This window comes from Mya arenaria, chromosome 9 (assembly GCF_026914265.1).
Source record: "Mya arenaria isolate MELC-2E11 chromosome 9, ASM2691426v1".
Taxonomy (NCBI): domain Eukaryota; kingdom Metazoa; phylum Mollusca; class Bivalvia; order Myida; family Myidae; genus Mya; species Mya arenaria.
In genome coordinates, this window is record NC_069130.1 from 15,026,123 (window position 1) to 15,049,495 (window position 23,373).

Here is a 23,373-nt window from a genome sequence, read left to right on the forward strand (position 1 = left end):
GCAATAAAACTCATTCACGGTGGAGAACCCACGTGACTTATTTGGTAAAGTGCACGGCGACAAATGTCAACAAGTCTCGATTCAGGTAAGGTTTTTAAAGATAACTTTCTTAATATTTGGAGAATTTTTGTGAAATAAAGACCATAAACCCCGCATTTAAGAGCTCTATCCACGGTAATAAAGAACTTTCTCTAATATTCTAAAGTTTTCCTGAAAATCTTGACCAACTGATTTCTCAGAGTTGAAATCTAAGGCAAAGTACACGGCTTTTGACAAATCTATCGCTTTACTTCATGTTAGCCGTAAATAATTCATACACAAATCTTATTTTAAGCAAATTTTATGCATTTTATAGTTTTCAGCGTGTATTGTAAAACTTCTAGTTATTTCAAAGGTAAAAATGAACTAAAACCAAATTGATAAAGTACACGGACATTTTGGGATGATAAAGTACACGGTCATTTTAGTTTATGTTTGAAAGTAGAGTGCGGTTTACAAATTAATAGTTATATAAGCATTTTCTATTCGTGAAGTCAGAATGTATAGTGTTTAGTTTTTATTTAAGTTATATCAATAAATTTTGCATTATATAACGCACACCTAAATAACTAAATATTTAGCAATCATATTTAATGAGGTGTTGAAAGATAGTCTATGTGATAATTTAAGAGAAAGTCTGCCATTATAAGTTCGATTACATTTAAATATGCAGATCAATACAGAATCATACATACATTTCTTCAAAAATCAGATAGTTTTACTTATAAATTGTAATCTGGACTGACGGCAAATAAAACATCTCTGTAGTTAGCGGCCCGTTTGTGGTGATTATAAATTTCATGAATGTTCCTATTTTGATGTGATATAAAACAATAAAATAGGCACATCACAATTAGTTTATACATATTTCCACATTTAAAGCATATTGTTCATACCTTTCAGGTAACGCTGAATCTTTTATTTGGTTCAGTCTGAACACATATTATCTGATCTACATCAGTAAAACTGCGGTCGTTCGAACAATACAGACAGGAACTCATTGTAAAGATGGCGGCTCGGAGTTAGATGTGAAACAGCAAGGAGGAATGAGAGCACACTATATACCAACTTACAGGCTAGGACTAAGACTTGAACATCTAGATAAGAGCTGAGCATGGAACATTAGAATGTTCTAGACTAAAGGCTGAAATGTGATTACAAAATAATTGTGTTTTAAAGCTTGCTGAATTATATAAGATACATGCAGCTTAGAGTTTATAGGACATCAAGGGAATAAGACAACAATGCATCTCTAAACCTTGTGAAAATGTTTTATGCTCAATCCGTTTTCATACTAATTTTACACAGCATTTTTTTCAGTACTGTAAGACAAACGAACATTTTGAAAGAGCACCATTTGGTAACAGTACGTTTTGCTATTTATCTTAATAAAATGTGAAACTCATCAAAACGTTATTTTAACTCGGCAACATACTGGAATGCACTTCTAACTAGACCATTGTGATCTTTCAATGTGTCCTGATTAGGTGTGTTTCGCCTTAACGTGCCTGCTGAGTCCAGATTTGAACTTGAATGCTGAGCGACACTGTAGACATTTGTGACGTGTCATTCCCCTGTGTCTAGTAGAAATCTGGTCACTGAGATTGGTCGTGTCACCCAATTTGAACCCACACACATCACAGGTTAGCTTCAATTGGCCGCTTTTGCGTCTTTCGTGTATTTTCAAGTCTTGCAAGAGCAGTTTTGGCACAATATTTGCAAACGTGCAACTTTGTCTCGCCGTGATTGCTGCATCTATAAAAAAGACATGTACTGTCACAAGTTAGCGAGAAATGCTGGCAATGTCAGTAATTGAATATAATTTATAAAAAACCCTATATTACTGCCACGCAATGAGTGTTTGATCGTGTAATCAGCATCATAAAACTAAACGACCCTGTCCACTGAAACACGGACCACATTATTATGTGAATAACGCAACTCCTAAAAAACGTTGAAAACACAGTCAGACGACGGCAAATCTTAACCTCTACACGAGGGGAGTCATAATAAAAGTATAACTTTAGTATATTCTTATTTCTCTGCGAAAAAAGAATGCTAAAAACTAACCTGTGTCTGTGTAAACACTTTCCCACAAAAACGATGGCAATTGACCAGAATGCCTTCTATCGTGGTCTACTAGGTGTTGTTTTTTTTTTTTTATTTTGAAATGCCATTCCGCATTCTTTGCATAAAGTCGGAGTCTTCATATTCTGAAATGAAACAAATGTCACAAAATCATAAGTCTATCAAATCAGCTAGCAATCGAAGACATTAAAAGTACAAGAACACTTTTCTTTCTCAAAATTGACAAAATGAAAAGTTATTAAGCAGTAAATGTGTTACTGTTTACCATGTACAATGAATACAAACACGTTTTACATATACGATACGAAAAACACCCTTTACAAAAACTTCAAGCCCTTTATATGTCAATTTCGAATATATTGTTAAAATACGGGACTGAATTTTAGTGTGATAACACATGTTTCCATGATTCATGAAAATGAGCCCATCATTTAGGCGACTCTGTCGGTCTAACTGTTAACACGCGTTCATTCTTCCATTGTCACTCCATTACAATGCGTCTTTTCAAACATGGAGCAATGTTCAATAATGAATTTGAAGAATAGAAATAATAAATAAATCTATAATAACTCGTTTTAGCACCAGTCAGTGAAATAATGAGTATCTACACTGAAGGTTGTAAATGACCGTGTACTTTATCAAACCTAAAATGTCCGTGTACTTTATCAATTTGGTTTTAGTTCATTTTCGCCTTTGAAATAACTATAAGAAGTTCAACAATACACGCTGAAAACTTTAAAATACATAAAATTGCTTAAAATAAGATTTGTGTATGAATTATTTACGGCTAACATGAAGTAAAGCGATAGATTTGTCAAAAGCCGTGTACTTTGCCTTAGATTTCAACTCTGAGAAATCAGTTGGTCAAGATTTTCAGGAAAACTTTAGAATATTAGAGAAAGTTCTTTATTACCGTGGATAGAGCTCTTAAATGCGGGGTTTATGGTCTTTATTTCACAAAAATTCTCCAAATATTAAGAAAGTTATCTTTAAAAACCTTACCTGAATCGAGACTTGTTGACATTTGTCGCCGTGCACTTTACCAAATAAGTCACGTGGGTTCTCCACCGTGTCATTGTGAACACGAAAAGACTCATTTTTTGAAAATAAGTATGACGTCATCGGACCGTAAGGTTTAAAATAAAAAATTGAAAGCTTAGATATCAATTATAAAACGGAGAATGTTTTTATGGACCTTTATACTTAAAATATCAATAAATTGATTTTTTTTTCATTTTCATCTTCAAATAATCTGGCAGGATATACCGCAAATAGACGAACTAAAACGCTTGTAGATCGGAAGTTTCACTTACGCATGCCCATATGCAGAAACGTATTCCACTGATTGTCTGGGCGGAGGCCGACTGACCACCAGAGGTCGTCTGCGATCTCGCGCAGTGGCGGTCGGTCGATGAGTGCAGGAAGTACGCACAGATCCACCTTCCACGGCGCGTAGCAGCGTCCGTCAACTACAGCTGAACGGTCCTGACACCCGTATACTAACACGTACCTGCGGGATACAACAATCAGGGTAAGTTTCTACTTAATAACTACGGAATTCCGATGATGAAAACACGACAGTACGATGGTGAATACAGGTTAGAATATCGCATTATCATCATCGTTCTGTCGTATAATCGCGTTTTCGTTATCTTAATGTAGCGTTATCATTCATCGAACTATCGAGTATCTCAGATCACTATGGAGGCTATTCGTTGCCAAAAGTCCAGACGTGTATGTGTGTATTTTAGGTTTGTAACATCGATGATTTACCAATTTACATTTTACATCCGCCAACTCATCGGTTGTATGTTTACATTTGACCCTGCACATTTTCATTTTTCATTGTACCAATTGGAGTTTTATTCTCGTTGCATCTATTCATCAGACGATTCAGTCGTGTTTATAAAGTTGTGTATGTTAAACACACGTCATTCTGTGAAAGTCACATGCCTAGTTTTACATTGCGGTGTGTAGAAGACAGATTTCAGTTCGTAGTTCTACAAAGTACATTGTATGGTGGTGACTTTTCATTCGCAGTTCAACATGTTTACGAGATGAATTTAATTTTATTAATAGATAGCTCCGCCTTAATCATGTCTTAACTCCACCTTAACCATGTCTTAACTCCTCCTTACGTCTTTCGGAAATTTCCACTATCACTCGGCTCTATTTAAACCAATTATGGATACTTTGGACCATGGACATTGTGAACGTTATTATGGACATTACGAATCATCTATATTATGACATTATGGACTATGATTTGGAAACAGGATGGATTATAAATTATTTCATGTCGAATAAAATAATATATGTTATGTTTTCTATTTCATTATATTCCATGCCAAACATAAATAATTTATTATTTACCTTAAGGATAATACAATAAAATGAACACATGTGTAGGTGTGCTACAGACGGGATACTTTAATCAAAGATACACTCAAATACAAAGCAAATGGTTCCAAAAAAAAAACTTCCATTAAATTATTACTACTGTCTTCACAGTTCTTATACATATTTCATAATGAAAAACACGCTGCTAAAAGCAGTCGAAAAGTGTCCGGAACCACTGCTGCACCCACTCTCAGACTCAACAATACTTTCATTGCCATGGTAACAGAAAAATACCAATCTGAAAATATAAAAATATTTTAAACAAGGTTCAAAATAATGTTTAACATATATTTTTATATGTATCTGAATACATTCATAGATAATGAAAATTTGACAATTTTGCAATGTTTTCTCTATCCCGTCTGAGCGTCGAATAACCAATTCAGTTCAGTAAATGCACGAGGAAAACTCCTGATTTACGCACGAGTAACCAGACCTATACCTAATAGTACTTTAATAATCCTATACCGCAATAATAATAAATACATATATTACAACATGTTTTTGTCTATATAAAAGTAATTAATACGCACATATGACATGAAATGAGATGTATGCAAAATGATACTTGACTCAAACACAACAAAATGTAAGTCATTAGCATTAAATTATACTTCAAGAATGAAAAGTCCCATTGTCTTATTTTTCTTTTAAAGCTGCACTCTCACAAATTGACCGTGTTGACAACTATTTTTATTTTTTGTTTTGGAATTAGCCAATTTTTGCGTAAATGTCTGGATACCAGTGGTATAAGACTGCTGACAAAAGATCAGGTACAGTTTTTCAGTTTTACGTTCGCAAATTGATGTTCTATGGCTAAAAGTGATACTACAGTAACGTTTTAAGAAAAATGTCGGCAGTTTTCCAAAGAATTTAGATCTGTTTTGGTGTGAGTAATCTTATTATTTGTATAGAAAGCATTGCTGCCAAAATCAGCCGAGTCTGGGACAAAAAAAGGTTGTCAAAACTGTCAATCTGTGAGAGTGCAGCTTTAAATTACTATAAAAACTATTTTAAATGCTACCATTAGAGGACACTTTCTTGCCTTTTTGCAATGTTTAAGATTGCAAGTAATATTAGATAATTTAAAATTTACGAAGAAAAAAATCTTAATTTTCATTAAGTTGAAATTATTCACTAAGATGTCCCAGAGGTTTCTTACCTGGTAGCTGGAACTGTATGGATAAAATACACTTAGATTACAACTTCATATAACTCTCACATTATACTGTAACGAATATTATTTTATAGGTAATTAATAAAGTATTTTAATGATGAAGTCAATTCATTGCTAATAAACAATTATTACTTGCTGCTACCTTTTATACCCCACCCACACTCAACAGTCAGGGCTTTTTTTCACATTTAGGTGAAGCGGCCCTAGCCCTTTTGGAGGGGAAAAATCGCGCGTTTGTTTTTCTAATCTTAGACTCACGATATCTATTTTTTCATGTTCTTGAAATCCCCCACTTGATTGTTATGGTTCACAGTGGCAGATCCCGTAATTCATAACTGGGGGACACAAGTGGGTTGGAGGGCTGTTCTTCCATCCACATGGATATTTTGTTTCAATGATGTATTGAAATTACACGTTTACACCATACATGCTTATTAAGATAGTAACTGTATAACATCAGACAAAAATAGGTGGATATCATTATGATGTCCATCAAATGTTTCGTGGGTTTACTGGAGCAGGTTTTGAACAGGGACTTGCGTTAGAGGGGCGTTACTTAGGGGCACAACTTTTTGGACATGATCCCTCGAGTGGGCATGACATTGATATGTTTAAAATGTGAGAAGTGGGGTTTAGGGGTACTCCCCCTAGAATATTTTAAATAATTAGTCTGAATTGGTGCATTATGGCGTAATTACGTATTTTTTTCTGAGAAATATTGACAACAAAATTAACCTTTAAGTTTACTTGAGGGCCAACTGGGGGGACACAGGCCCTACAGCTCCCCCCCCCCCCCCCCCACTGAACGACCCGCCCATGGTCCACTTGTAAATAAAATAAATAAACAATTTTTGCTTGCTTGGGCATATAAGTAAAAAAACAACTGACAGTGGCAGTATAAATCTGGGTCCGTGAGCCCAGCTCATATACACCCAACTGCAATTGACTAAATAATATGGTGATTTATAACCCATTTATTAACATTGATCGTCAAAATAAAATAAAAGATGAAGTTAATTTTAGTTTTTATTGTGAAATAAAGAGAGAGTACTCGGACTTACAATCGGGAATTTACAGGAGGTAGGCGAAGATGTTATCTACCTTGCTTGATTCGACGGAAATAAACGAAAGAAAATCTGATTCGTTAGCTCCGCCCACTCACCTTCGTTTCTTTCGGTGACATTTACCATATGAGGTATAGGCGAAATCGTCTATCCTTGTAATTCTGAACTTGTCAATTGACTTTTGTAAACCTGGACTTGTTGGACTGCAAATGTTCATTTTACGAATGCGAGTGCCGACTGTAGGATTGCAGTTTTACATATGCATGATTCGGCTTTCTAAATTACATCATCATATTGTTAAAGGCAAGTTAGACGATCTATGTTTTAGTGTGTTTATACAGGGTCGATCTGACAAATATACATTTTGACTACTATAATGACAAATGACAAATCAATACAGAACAAGAGCTGTCACAGTATGTGACGAATGCCCCCGAATGTGACATTGACCTATGAACAAGGTCAGTACATGAAAAGTTAAAGATCAAACAAATACATATGGCAAGTTATTTTAAATTGCCTCTGAACATAAAAAATACCACCCATACTTGACAACCTACATTCTTATGTCCTTATATTCAGCAGTCCATTGTGAATTAACACTAAGTGTATCTTTCACCTTAGAGGTAGGGACATGGGTCTTGCACGTGACACGTCGTCTTGGTATGTCGAACACATGTGACAAGTTATTTTCAAATCTGTCCATACAAGAAAAAGTTACACCCCGGACATAACAACCAATACTCTGTATCCTTATATGCAGCATTCCATTGTGAATAAACACCTAAGTGTGACCTTGACCTTAGAGGTAGGGACACGGGTCTTGCACGCGACACGTCGTCTTGGTATGTCGAACACATGTGGCAAGTTATTTTAAATTCTGTCCATACAAGGGAAAGTTACAGCCCGGACACGACAACCTATTCTCTATGTCCTTATATGCAGCATTCCATTGTGAATACACACTAAGTGTGACCTTGACCTTAGAGGTAGGGACACGGGTCTTGCACCCGGCACGTCGTCTTGGTATGTCGAACACATGTGGCAAGTTATTTTATTATCTGTCTATACAAGGGAAAGTTACAGCCCAGACATGACAACCTATACTCTATGTCATTATATGCAGCATTCCATTGTGAATAAACACTAAGTGTGACCTTGACCTAAGAAATAGGGACACGGGTCTTGCACGCGACCTCTCGTCTTGGTATGCCGAACACATGTGGCAAGTTATTTTCAAATCTGTCCATACAAGGGAAGGTTACAGCCCGGACACGATAATCTATACTCTATGTCATTATATGCAGCATTCCATTGTGAATAAACACTAAGTGTGACCTTGACCTTAGAGGTAGGGACACGGGTCTTGCACGCGACACGTCGTCTTGGTATGTCGAACAGATGTGGCAAGTTATTTTAAAATCTGTCCATACAAGGGAAAGTAACAGCCCGGACACGACAACCTTTACTCTATGTCCTTATATGCATCACTCCATTGTGAATAAACACCTAAGTGTGACCTTGACCTTAGAGGTAGGGACACGGTTCTTGCACGCGACACGTCGTCTTGGTATGTGGTACACATGTGGCAAGTTATTTTAAAATCTGTCCATACAAGGGAAAGTTACAGCCCGGACACGATAATCTATATTCTATGTCATTATATGCAGCATTCCATTGTGAATAAACACTAAGTATGACCTTGACCTAAGAGGTAGGGACAAGGGTCTTGGACGCGACACGTCGTCTTGGTATGTCAAACACATGTGGCAAGTTATTTTAAAATCTGTTCATACAAGGGAAAGTAACAGCCCGGACACGACAACCTTTACTCTATGTCCTTATATGCAGCATTCCATTGTGAATAAACACTAAGTGTGACCTTGACCTTAGAGGTAGGGACACGTCGTCTTGGTATGCCGAACACATGTGGCAAGTTACTTTAAAATCTGTCCATACAAGGGAAAGTTACAGCCCGGACACGATAATCTATACTCTATGTCATTATATGCAGCATTCCATTGTGAATAAACACTAAGTGTGACCTTGACCTAAGAGGTAGGGACAAGGGTCTTGCACGCGACACGTCGTCTTGGTATGTCAAACACATGTGGCAAGTTATTTTAAAATCTGTCCATACAAGGGAACGTTACAGCCCGGACGCGATAATCTATACTCTATGTCATTATATGCAGCATTCCATTGTGAATAAACACTAAGTATGACCTTGACCTTAGAGGTAGGGACACGGGTCTTGCACGCGACACGTCGTCTTGGTATGTCAAACACATGTGGCAAGTTATTTTAAAATCTGTCCATACAAGGGAAAGAAACAGCACAGACACGACAACCTATACTCTATGTCCTTATATTTGCAGCATTCCATTGTGAATAAACACTAAGTGTGACCTTGACCTTAGAGGTAGGGACACGGGTTTTGCACGCGACACGTCGTCTTTTTATGCCGAACACATGTGGCAAGTTATTTTAAAATCTGTCCATACAAGGGAAAGTTACAGCCCGGACACGACAACCTACACTCTATGTCCTTATATGCAGCATTCCATTGTGAATACACACTAAGTGTGACCTTGACCTAAGAGGTAGGGACACGGGTCTTGCACCCGACACGTCGTCTTGGTATATCAAACACATGTGGCAAGTTATTTTATTATCTGTCCATACAAGGGAAAGTTACAGCCCGGACACGACAACCTATACTCTATGTCCTTATATGCAGCATTCCATTGTGAATACACACTAAGTGTGACCTTGACCTTAGAGGTAGGAACACGGTTCTTGCACGCGACACGTCGTCTTGGTATGCCGAACACATGTGGCAAGTTATTTTAAAATCTGTCCATACAAGGGAAAGTTACAGCCCGGACACGAATTATTGAGCCGGACACACGGAAGGACGGACGGACGGACGGACGGTGCGATTTTAATTTGCCCACCTTCGGGGGCATAAAAACTGACGAATAGAAACAACAAATAGCACGTCTACATTGACAAATGTAAGAGATATCTAGTACGATTAAGAAGCACATTGTGGAAATTACACGTCTGGACTTATGGCAACGAATAGCCTTCATAGATCAACACATTCACAGGCGATTGCCCTGATGGAATTACGTAATTAAAACTCTAAAAACAACTATAAGCATAAGTCTGATTCCTGTCCAAACAGGTTTGTCTTTTCAGAATACCTAGAAAGCGTGCCTATCTACGACCTCTTTGGTGAGTGACGGACACGTATACCTGACCCAAATAACAATCCGAAAGTATGTCTTCAAATAAGCTTTCAGAACAACAGGTTTCATCAATAAATTCTATTCCTAACTGAAGATATGGAGCAGTAACCATTTCTCTATTTTAAGTTTCAGTGTCCTTGAACTTAAATATATACCAAGCCCAAAAGGAACTCGATATAGTCACATAATCTACCTACATAACTGGTGTTATCACCATTTATCGATGCTAACTTAAGTTATTGAGCATATTTTTTTCCAGTTTTTGTTACAGCGACATTGACCTCTTCCCCTCAGACCCAAAAATAACCAGGATATCTCCGCCCCAAAAACAGAGTAAGATAATTGTCTGTTTAAGATCGTAATATATTTCACCGATTGAGCACCAAAGATATAGTCCACGAGTGACGTAGCAAGGTGAAATTTATAGCTATCTCACACTGGAACAAACAATTCGCCTTTTTATCATATGCTTGAGTTGGAGTTAATTTGTTTGCGCACGCAACGTCATTTTTCGGAAATGACGTAGTTGAAAATGTGTCCCGGCCCTGTTTGAGCTTACGTTTGATTTGAAACTGAGAGCGGGCTACAATGTGAAAACAGTAAAAAATCAATTTGCGATTTTCACAGTGTTTGAAACAGTGAACTATCAAAATTATTTCACTGATAAATTTCTACAAACCAACGGAAAGCGTATAAAAATAAAGAGTTCTGCCATCTATAACGATCGTAACTTAATTGTTTAAATATATTTCTATGCACGTATCGAAGGTGATTTCCGACCCTTTTATCAATATAACGTCAAAAACATTACTTTGATGGATCGCTGCTGATCATCCAGAATCGGTACCGAGAGCCAGGTATTGGAGCTTCCATATCTGGAATAGAATCAGTATCTAGAAACATAAGATATATCAAACATAGCACGCTGGCTTAAGAGACAATACCAGTCTTCCTGATCTAACATATATCAAACATGGCACACTGGCTTAAGATACAATATCAGTCTTTCTGATCTAACATATATCAAACGTAGCTCGCTGGCTTAAGATACAATATCAGTCTTCCTGATCTAACATATATCAAACATAACACGCTGGCTTAAGATACAATACCAGTCTTCCTGATCTAACATATATCAAACATGGCACGATGGCTTAAGATGCAATACCAGTCTTCCTGATCTAACATATATCAAACATGGCACGCTGGCTTAATATAAAATATCAGTCTTCCTGATCTAACATATATCAAGCGTAGCACGCTGGTTTAAGATACAATATCAGTCTTCCTGATCTAATATATATCAAACGTAGCTCGCTGGCTTAAGATACAATACCAGTCTTCCTGATTTAACATATATAAAACATAGCACGCTGGCTTAAGATACAATACCAGTCTTCCTGATCTAACATATATCAAACATGGCACGCTGGCTTAAGATACAATATCAGTCTTCCTGATCTAACATATATCAAACATAGCACGCTGGCTTAAGATGCAATACCAGTCTTCCTGATCTAACATATATCAAACATAGCACGCTGGCTTAATATACAATATCAGTCTTCCTGATCTAACATATATCAAACGTAGCACGCTGGTTTAAGATACAATATCAGTCTTTCTGATCTAACATATATCAAACGTAGCACGCTGGTTTAAGATACAATATCAGTCTTCCTGATCTAATATATATCAAAGGAAACACGTTGGCTTAAGATACAATATCGGTCTCCCCAATCTATCATATATCAAAGGTTTAAGATATACAATCAGAAATCTTGGTATCACCTATATCAAATATGGCGCGCTGGCTTATGATACACTTTACACAGTCTTGGTATCGCCTTTATCAAATATGGCACGCTAGCTTATGATACACTTTACACAGTCTTGGTATCGCCTTTATCAAATATGGCACGCTAGCTTATGATACACTATACACAATCTTGGTATCGCCTATATCAAATATGGCACGCTAGCTTATGATACACTTTACACAGTCTTGGTATCGCCTATATCAAATATGGCGCGCTGGCTTACGATACAATATACACAATCCTGGTATCGCCTTTATCAAATATGGCGCTCTAGCTTATGATATACTATACACAATCTTGGTATCGCCTTTAACAAATATGGCGCCCTAGCTTATGTTACACTTTACACAGTCTTGGTATCTCCTATATCAAATATGGCGCGCTGGCTTATGATACACTATGAACAATCTTGGTATCGTCTTTATCAAATATGGCGCGCTTGAAAATTATACACTATTAACAATCTTGGTATCGCCTATATCAAATATGGCGCGCTGGCTAATGATACACTATTAACAATCTTGGTATCGCCTTTATCAAATATGGCACGCTGGCTAATGATACACTATGAAAAATCTTGGTATCGCCTTTATCAAATTTGGCGCGCTGGCTAATGATACACTATGAAAAATCTTGGTATCGCCTATATCAAATATGGCGCGCTGGCTTATGATACACTGTGAAAAATCTTGGTATCGCCCATATCAAATATGGCGCGCTGGCTTATGATACACTATGAACAATCTTGGTATCGCCTATATCAAATATGGCGCGCTGGCTTATGATACACTGTGAAAAATCTTGGTATCGCCCATATCAAATATGGCGCGCTGGCTAATGATACACTATTAACAATCTTGGTATCGCCTATATCAAATATGGCGCGCTGGCTTATGATACACTATGAACAATCTTGGTATCGCCTATATCAAATATGGCGCGCTGGCTTATGGTACACTATAACAAATATAATGCGCTGGCTTATGATACACTATTAACAATCTTGGTATCGCCTATATCAAATATGGTGCGCTGACTATAAACAATCTTGGTATCGCCTATATCAAATATAATGCGCTGGCTTATGATACACTATTAACAAACTTGGTATCGCCTATATCAAATGTGGCGCGCCGTCTTATGATACAAGATATCAGTCATCTAGTGTCACCTATGCAGAAAATGGCGAGCTGGCTTAAGATGGAATATCAGTAGTCTAGGTATCACCTATATCATAAATGGCGCGCTGGCCGTCCACCACAGTTCCGGGAGAGTCCGGCATCTGCACACAAGTCGCGTTCGGTCCTAGTCCATTCCTGCATTACATACACAAATGCGATTAGTCCTATGTACGAAGTCCACACATAAGATACAATATCAATATGATTTTGCGTCTCAATAAGATTTTAATTGAAAAAGGTCCCAGTAATGGGTCAAGGGTTGGACATTAAAGGGACTAGACTCCAGATGATACCATTGCAAAAAATATATTTTTTTTGTCGAAAACTTAAATAAATTTGACGTCGTTGTGTACACCGCATTGAATCTTACTTACTGATGTATCACATCGCTTACGACACATTTTTGCGCATTTTTCTAAATCTAAATTTATCGGGTCCAACTACCACGTAAATCCCAGTAAACTAAAACAAGCGTCGGTTTATGTAGCTTTACTAATCACATGGCCTTCATATGCTAAATATACACACTATAAACTGGGAAACCGTTATGTTCTTTTTTTTAAAAAATCTCAAATATTCAAATTAATAATTTAAAATGGTGTATAAACTGCCTCATACTATATCTTATTGATATTTCTAGGCTCGCTTTGAGGAAATGCTGTATTTCCCGATTGTTGGACCATGTTGTGTCTAGTCCCTTTAAAGGGTAGAGGTATCAAACGGGCTGATAGGCCTCCAAGCGGACCCGATGCACCTTCTTGTATTTCTCTTCGTTATTAAGATGTTTAAGTTAACATAACTATTTGTGCAAAGCTGCAGGGGCTGGATTATAGATTTCTAGGTTGAATTTGACTACCATCTTAAGCTTACAAGATAAGGGGTACATGCTCAGATTGTAACTCATTATTGAACTCAGAAAATGTTTTGTTATTTTTAGTGCTTACAAAGGTCTGCCCGTACCCCGTTAGCTTGAATATACCTTGGCCCTGATATGTGCCGTCATAAATTAAATGCCAAAGGTGACAATAGACAGAAATGTAGCTATAAATGTTCTGTCTTATCGTTATATCGGGCACAGTTGGAGAAAAAGTGACATACAAGGAGATCCAGACGGTTGCCCTAACTCTGATCGAATACAACCTCTTGGTTCTTTAACGTACCCGGTGTAAAGCACCGATATACGGGAGACAAATCTCCGGGTATTCAACTAGTACTGAGTACTCCGATTACCCATGTACCATACTCCAGTCCCTAGGGCCATGCAAAGGAGCTACTGGTATAATATTTTAACGCCTGTCAGTTTGACGCATTCAGGGATCAAACCCCAGACCACTCGCACTCAAATCGGACGTCTTACCACTGATCTTTCGGCGCAAATGTTTACATTTTTCTCGACTTTCAAGGGTGTCATTCAATATACAACTTACGTTATTCTTAGGTTCATACATCATTGACTTTATTCACTCTATTGGTCAGTTATTAATAACAAGTAATCCGATTAGCTAGATTGATCTTAGATCCAAATAATACAAGGCCTGTTCCCATTTTTTCGAAGACTGTTAAGCGTAACAAGCCTTCGTAGCTTATTTAATTAAGCTAACAATAAGTATTTCGTGGTTATCATAGATAACGTCCTCTCAAGGTCAAACAACTCTTTAGAATGATATTATTACACGAATTAAACGAAACAAACAGTGATCTTATCATAAGCCTTCGTTAGGTTTTGGGCTTATTGAAATATGCTACTTAAGCCTGTTATCCTTAAGATCTTTGGAGAAATTGGAGCCAGACGTTTCCAGAAACTAGAGCAAGGGTAAACTAGTTCTAAACAGATATTTTAGCCACTTTTCAACATTTCTCCACAGCCTGTTTAAGTGGCACTCTTATTCAAAATCAATACATACATATTGTGTAAAAAAACACATAAATTTTAAGTGATAAACCTTCAACTACTTCCTAAATAATGCATTTATGAAAAATAGTATTGACTGATAACATGATTGTAATTATATATTTGATAGCTGAATACGCAAAAATATTAAATGACTGGTGAGTGCTTAAAGATTTACTGCGATCTACTATCGTCTCATAAGGTAGAAATACCATGTTTTCTGCACCTTTCTTTCAAATTAAACTCGATATCCTCCATAAAAACTATTGATTTCGACATTAATTCATCCTTTTCGGTAAATGTTTATTTTATACACAGTTGCATTAATTGTAGTAAATCTTATTTTGGAGTAAGAGTGCATCTTTAACTCTAACATAAAGAGAGTTCTAACAAACCTGTATACGCGATCACCCAGGACCATGCTACCTCCCGGTCGGGTGTCGAGCACGGATGTCTGGTACTCCAACATATAGGGAGGGGAGTAGTTGGGGAACCGCGCCCCGTCCAGACTCCATAAAACCGAAAACTTGCTGCCGTTAATCTGGAGATTGAAAACAAGGGCTACATTCATAAACTTCTTAAGTCATCATAAGTCCTAACTTAAGTCACTTTCCTAATTTTAATAATCTCTTTGGTCATATGAAATGAAAAATAAAGAATTTCCTAAATACACTATTTCTATTGGCCGTACTTTAATGTTTACATACATTTCTTTTTATTTGACTTTGAAATTTTTTAGAAATTGACGTAGCTTATATGACGTAATTTATCACGTGGTTAACACAAAATGTAGCAGTTGCATCAACACTGATCAGTAAGGTAACCGTGACTGATGGCTTATAATGTTTTAGATCTACAATACGGCAAATGCAAAGCAAAATGCCCTGTGACAAACACCTTTTGAAACGAGTAACACTTCTCAAACGATCCACAGTTCAAAGCCAATGAAGCAGACAAGACAGGTCGTGAAAATATAATTTATGAGGTTATATCACAAACTTCAACAAGAAGAAAAAAAAAAAAACCACCACTTACATGCTCTACAAACGCCTGTATACCAAGTGTATCCTCGTCCCGAGGGGTCCTGGGACAGCCAGAGGGGTGTGTCTCGGGGTCGCACACCTGCCGGAAGCCGGCGTGCACCCGTCCATAGCCGCTGACTAACACTACCAAAGTCAAGAATGTTCCAAACATTTTATTGAAAGTATATTCGTGCCAATATAGACTTGAAACAAATATCTCCTTCTGATCAAATCAGTTCACGTGTATGTACATGTTCCTTTACTATTGTAATACAACTTTGCTGAGTTCCAATTCCACGAGGATCACGTGGTCATATATGATTTGGTGATATTATACAGCAATGACATGTAGGGGCGTGACCCATGGTTCCGCCGGTTCAAAGCTAGTATTCGGAACACCTCGGTCATTTCCATCGAAAATATCCTCGGATAAATGCCTGTAGAAGAAGTTCGTTAATACTAGCATTAATAAGTTATAGTGTTTTACCGTGTTGTTTCCTATTATTAAGTTTCAATTGATAACCAGTGAAGTGAATTATTGCATAAATAATTAGGATTTCCAAAAGTTGAATCACGTTTTTGTTGATTAGAAACTGGTTTCAGTTTTATATCGGTTTAACGAACTGTGCATTTGTTGTTACAGTTTCAAATAAAACCAGAACCAGTTTTATCGTGTGTTTTTTAACGAAAACCGAAACCGGTTTTCGAAACTATCGAAACCCCTACCGATTTCGTCGGTTCGTTCCATCCGAAAACCAGTTTACTTTGAAACCAACATGGCGGAAAGCGATCAACCACCTCTGTTGAAACTCAATCCTTTTGCTAACAATGCCTTGCAATGGGCAAATGAGCTAAATGATAAAGGTTATATTTATAATTAGAAATAATGGCTACATGCAGTAGCTCCACAAAGTTGTTTAAACTGTACACAAAACCATGCATTTGTTACTTCAAGCCAAACTATCAAAACCGAGTTCGAAACTGTGAAACCATTGACACTAAAACTGAAACTGGTTTGGTATCAACAAAAACGCCCTAAGTTAAACTTCAAAATACTACGCGATCTACTTGTAGCGTAGTTAAGTGTAACGAATTCTGACATAGTAAACCGTGCATATACATCCGAGGTTGTTTTCGGTGGAAAATGGCCGAGGAATTCCGATTGCCACCAAAGCGTTACACCTGTATTGATGGAGGTGCGTGAGTACATACAGTTTGAGCTGTCGAGGCGGGACTAGTCTTATACGTTCGTAGAAATATTCACTGCATTTTAGTGATGTCTGGTGAAGGGTTTATTGAAGTTTATTGAAGTTTATTGAAGTGCTGCGACTTGTTTATAATTGGTCACAGTTAGTGTCTCTTTATTTCATATAATGGCCTTAAGTTTTGGTTCTTATATTTGCTTCCACACACCTGTACGTGTTCATTGTGTTTCTGTAAAGGTCATGCCATACTATTTTAGCATTTTAACAATTGTTATGACCACTAGACGTATTACGACTTCAGTATCATTCGTGTACAAGATTATCTGAAGTAACATGTTTAAGTATATGTATTCACTGCATTTTAGTGATGTCTGGTGAAAGGGTTTATGGAAGTTTATTGTAGTGCTGCGACTTTGTAATTGGTCAGAATTGGTATCTTTTCATTCCAGATCATGGCGAATTTAGTACGCGATATACAATTATAACTATGTATTTATTGTTATTCCATTGCCTACTTTTAATTTGTTTATAGAAAAGAATGTTATCTTCACGGTTGTGATTGTTAAACCATTGACATGAATTACACATATTATGATATGATGAAAAGTTATCTTAATTAACGTTTGATCCACTTTAACCTTAATCCACCTGGGGCCGTGTTCATAAAACATCTTAAAGCTGCACTCTCGCAGATTAACCGTTTTTACAACTTCTTTATTTTTTTATCTTGAAATGAGCACATTTTTGCGTAAAAATCTGCAAACCAGTGTTAAATGATTGCTGACAAAAGATCAGATCGCAGATTCGCATATTTCTGTTCGAAACCAAATGTTTTATGGCTCTAACCGTTACAAGCGGTTTAAGAAAAGTTCATAAAACATTATTTTTTAAATTGAATATGAAATTCTGCAATCTAATTTTTACCAGCAAGCTTATATCACTGGTTTCTATCGATTTTCGCAAAAATTGGCTCGTTTCAAGACATACAATAAAAAAAAGTTGTCAAAACGTTCAATCTGTGAGAGTGCAGCTTACATTCTGTGAAATCGCAGCTTCTATCATTTTCTATCTTAGTCAAGTTCTTTAATTTTTAATTGTCAAATTAAAAGAAATGTATAAGTGTTTTTAACATTAAAGTATGTTTTTTTCTATAAGGTCAAAGCAAATAATGTAGTTTGAAAATTATTTCTTTTTTTATTTCATATAACTAAAGAGGTACGAAAGATAAGAGGTGACTTAAGTTAGGAAATGATATAAGAAGTTTTATGAATACCGCCCCTGGACATTATATCCGAATCCTACTCGTCGACTTTAACTTTCTCTTTACCGGAAATGTCGGCCTGTCACATTTTAGTTCAAAATGACTAATTGTAAGTTGACAAATAATTTGATTATGGCCGGAGTTATTTTGAGTTAACAGCGTCTTTAACGATATCGTTATCAACCTTTAAAGGGGAAATATTCCCCGATGAGCTCGAATTTCTATCTGAGTGTCTGTCTGAGTGTCTGTCTGAGTGTCTGTCTGAGTGTCTGTCTGTGTGTCTGTGTGTCTGGCTGGGTGTCTGTCTGTGTGTCTGGCTGTGTGTCTGTCTGAGTGTCTGTCTGTCTGTCTGTCTGTCTGAGTGTCTGTCTGTGTGTCTGTCTGCGTGTCTGTCTGTGTGTCTGTCTGCGTGTCTGTCTGAGTGTCTGTCTGTGTGTCTGTCTGTGTGTCTGTCTGTGTGTCTGTCTGTGTGTCTGTCAGAGTGTCTGTCTGTGTGTCTGTCTGTGTGTCTGTCTGTGTGTCTGTCTGAGTGTCTGTCTGTGTGTCTGGTTGTGTGTCTGTCTGTGTGTCTGTCTGTGTGTCTGTCTGTGTGTCTGTCTGAGTGTCTGTCTGTGTGTCTGAGTGTCTGTCTGTGTGTCTGTCTCTCTCTCTCTCTCTCTCTCTCTCTCTCGGTATTTGACAAAAAAGATTGTTGTTATAAGGTCTGCTTGAAGGTGTCATAACCTAACCCACCCCCTCCCCCCTACCCCCTCTCCCCACCCTAATTATGTACTGATTCTCCTTCATGTCTTACACACATCTTGCGTAACTTAAATAACATTATTTTATAGTCTTAGTATTGAATAATGTAAAATAAGTTTCTATTAAGAATATTCCTAAAACAACAACTACTACAAATACCGCGTATTCTTTCAAGTAATCAACTAGTTTGTAAGATATTTTACTCCGGGTTTATTTTAACAGAATATTACTTCGTTCTGTTCAAATAATTGATATTTGCATGTTCTTTCACGGCCTGTGCGCATGCTTCTCCGATCTGGCCTTAACATTACCTTATACATGTACATGCACCTATATTATACATGCACTGAATTAAGTAAATAAGGTGTATTTAAGTGAGGACATAGATAATTAGTTATCGTTAAACACTAGATATCATAAAATATTACGAAATTGTTAATGAAGTTTCGTATGTGATTTACAAAGATATAAAATCAACGACCAGTATTCTGTAATTTAAACGCTTTAAGCTCAATGATTCAGACCTGCTCTCATTTCGGATCGTATATATAGCTTTTACAAACAGTATTGACTCATAAAACGTACAAAATACGATTCACAGGTTGAGCTAAATCTTAACCTTATACCAGACGGTGCATATAGATTGTGGTTTGTAGCTGTACCGGATAATCATTGTGTTGTGAGAAAAAACAAATAATTAATCATAGTTTAGTATCCCTGTAACTTGAGAGATGACATGTTATTGAGACAAGGTGACATTTAGATGAACAGTAGTCTGGAAAACAGCTATCGTATATATCAACAACAGCAACAGCAACATCAGAAACAACAACAACAACAACAACAACAACAGCAACAGCAGCAGCACCAACTATGGCGTCAGAGGAGGAACGGAAGCCGCTTCTAGCGCGAGAAGAGGGGGCCGTTAGGTAGGAAATAATATTTTAAACGTTAACCATAGTTCTCCTTTTTAATCTTAAATATTACGACAGATGTACAATGAACTAACTAACATCAAAAGTGAACATCATTCCTTAAAACGGTTACCATTCTCTATTTCTTAGAGCTGATAATCTATAGCACAGGTGTCCGGTGCGTTGTCTTGAACTCCTCTACTAAGCCCCCCCCCCACCCCCGCCCCCTACGTACACCCCCCGTGTAAAGTAAAGATATTCTTTAACACAGATAGAAAATTGTCAGAAATTTGATGTAATGTCATATAACGTTGTGAAATCAATATCTTGTTATTTTTGAAAGATTTAGAATATTTATTGGTGGGTTGTAGAGGGGCGGGGGTTAGAAGAGTGTGTGTGTGTGTGTGGGGGGGGGGGGGTACGGCTTATAGACCCTCACACAGAAATATTGAGTGATTTGAGCTAAAACCGTCTGACAAATATTTAGAATCAGACGGTATTATTCAATAATCAATACCATAGTCGAAATAGATTCCGATTATGCGCCAATACATGCCGATAGTTTTAAACATGGGCCTTATTTTGATATATGATTCTGTGTATATGTTTTTTGGAATTCATGTAAAAATTAAATGATGTAATTAACAGATCCAGCCCACATATTAGCTGGCTATCTGATAGCTCAAATTCTGCTTAAGGAATCCAGCCTAAATATAGCTCTCTAATTGGTCAAAGTCTGCTTAAGGAATCCATCCCACATATAAGCTGGCTCTCCTATAGCTCCAAAACCTTAATGTTAACCTTTGATGCCTGGCCATGTGCACATAAAGTTATTACAATTGGTATCACTAGAAGATCCAGTGGGGTTGGGCGTACCCGGACCCCCCCCCCCCCTCCTTAAATTGTCCAAGTGAACTTTTTATTTCAACAGAGGAGAAAAAGTAATACAGTACGCCAAAAATACATCATTTCCGACTAAATACTGTTAAGATGATCTATTAGGGGTGGGGGTGGCACGCACAAACCCTCCTGCCAACAAAGGTTACACCCCCTAAATTACTTCACCTCTAACGTCAATTCCTGGAGCCCCCTCTGATACATAAAGTTATTACAGTTGGTATATGTTCGCTTTATTTCAGTTAAAGAACCAGTGTAGTTCTAACCAGGGTTACATTTTTTCTGTGCGCTATTCTCTAAAAACCTAAAATGACTTACAATCGTCGAAGTGGCCTTACCCGATTATGAGTATAAATGGCTTACACACCCCAATACACTTAGTTATACGTTATTAAGAAACATATAACTAACATAGTACACTTAAGGAATGAATTGCGGGGTTGATGTCATTATCGGGGTATGAACGCAATTGGGTTGGTCAATGTGTGTGGAGTCCGAAGGACTCCACGCGTACTTTGACCAACCCAACTGCGTTCATATCCCCGATAATGACATCATCCCCGCAATTCATTCCTTATATTTACACCAATAGTTCATTATTTCATTCAAGAATTGTTATAAAAATACTTCATTTCATTTAAGAAAACCTTTCAGTAATCCGTTCTTACCCATTCTGTAAATAGAACGACCCGACTATAACCGGAAACAATTTTTTCAAATGACGTCACAATAACGCGGGAAAAGATCAACCTCTTGAAATCATTTTAAAACGTAAAATTAAAACAATTCTGGTACCAATATATTTAAAATATAATAAACTTACACTTTTAAAAATGTTGATCTATATTTTACGGGACCTGCAGACACAATACAACCAATAACAAGATCAATAGCTTTCATGTATATTGTTATGCAATGAATTACGATCCGAACATATCCGAAGATGTTGCGTTCATCGATTGATGAACGCAATTGCCGAAAGGCAGTTCATTTAAGGAACGGAAGTTGAGGTGTAAATATTGATTAATAACGTGCTGATGGACGGGCACAATATCTAAGAAAATGCTTGTATTATCTAAATGTAGATTAAGTGAAAGTGAAGATGACGGCTGATTTTGGCCAGTTTTCTTTTTCTTGCGTGCAACATTTCAGGCTGTGTTATGGTATCATTTGAAAAATGCATCATATCAGTGTGTGTGTACTACGTGATAAATTACGTCATTAATGATACATCGGAAGGCAACATTTTGCTTCGAATAAAAACTTAAAAACAAAGATAACCTTTAATTTACTTCACCATTTTAAATGAAACGAAAGGCAGTCTATGTCATTTGAAGGGTGTACATAGACTGTCAATATGCAAATATTACCCAAAGTCTGAGGAATTCAATGAGATACGTAAGACCTTCATAGAAACCAATATAAACATGTGAACTGTTTTTCCTCTGACATACTTATGAAATTATCGTAAAAATATCACTGAAGCTACTTAAAAAGAAATTTATAAGAATGTTCAACCTTTTGCTGCAGTGTTATCCCGATAGAGTCAAACTATTTATCGGGCGAAGTAATAGAGTTCTATTTAAGGTTCATACAGGGGTGACGCAAACGAGTCAATATATTTATGGTTCATAATAGGGCGGAGTAAGCGAGTCAATATATTTATGGTTCGTAATAGGGCGGAGTACAAGAGTCAATCTACTTATGGTTCATAATAGGGCGGAGTAAGAGAGTCAATCTACTAATGGTTCATAATAGGGCGGAGTACGAGAGTCAATCTATTTATGGTTCATAATAGGGCGGAGTAAGCGATTCAATCTGTTTATGGTTCATAATAGGGCGGAGTACGAGAGTCAATCCATTTATGGTTCATAATAGGGCGGAGTACGAGAGTCAATCTATTTATGGTTCATAATAGGGCGGAGTACGAGAGTCAATCTATTTATGGTTCATAATAGGGCGGAGTACGAGAGTCAATCTATTTATGGTTCATAATAGGGCGGAGTACGAGAGTCAATCTTGTTATGGTTCATACAGAACAGAACAGAACAGAAAGTTTATTTTTGAGTTAAGCATAAACAGCTCATCGTCACATTACACAAATATAAAACAGAAATATAGAATACACTTACACATAACCAATCAAAATATATATATAGTTTCATGTATAACGCTTTTAAAGCTGCACTATCACAGATTTACCATTTTTTATTTTTTGTCTTGGAAAGGGCAAATTTTTGCGTAAATATCTGTCAATAATATAAGACTGCTGACAAAAGCTCAGATCGCAGATTTTCATAATTCCGTTCTAAAATCAATGTTTTATGGCTTAAACCGTTAGTAACGGTTTAAAAAAAAATACATAAAACATTAATTTTTGAACTTAAATATAAAAATCTGCGATCTAATTTTTGTCAGC

At 36.9% G+C, this 23,373-nt stretch overlaps 2 protein-coding genes across 2 annotated transcripts in view; one reads left to right on the forward strand and one right to left on the reverse strand.

Moving 5' to 3' along the window:
* Positions 1-23,373, reverse strand: part of LOC128245308 (neprilysin-1-like) — a 180,504-nt gene that overhangs the window by 56,469 nt on the left and 100,662 nt on the right. The gene's annotated exons all lie outside the window — the stretch shown is intronic.
* Positions 19,597-23,373, forward strand: part of LOC128245306 (ATP-dependent translocase ABCB1-like) — a 52,121-nt gene continuing 48,344 nt past the window's right edge. The window contains exon 1 of the mRNA XM_052963430.1: positions 19,597-20,072. Coding sequence (XP_052819390.1) covers positions 20,017-20,072 — 56 coding nt within the window. The 5' untranslated portion in view covers positions 19,597-20,016. The remainder of the gene's footprint in view (positions 20,073-23,373) is intronic.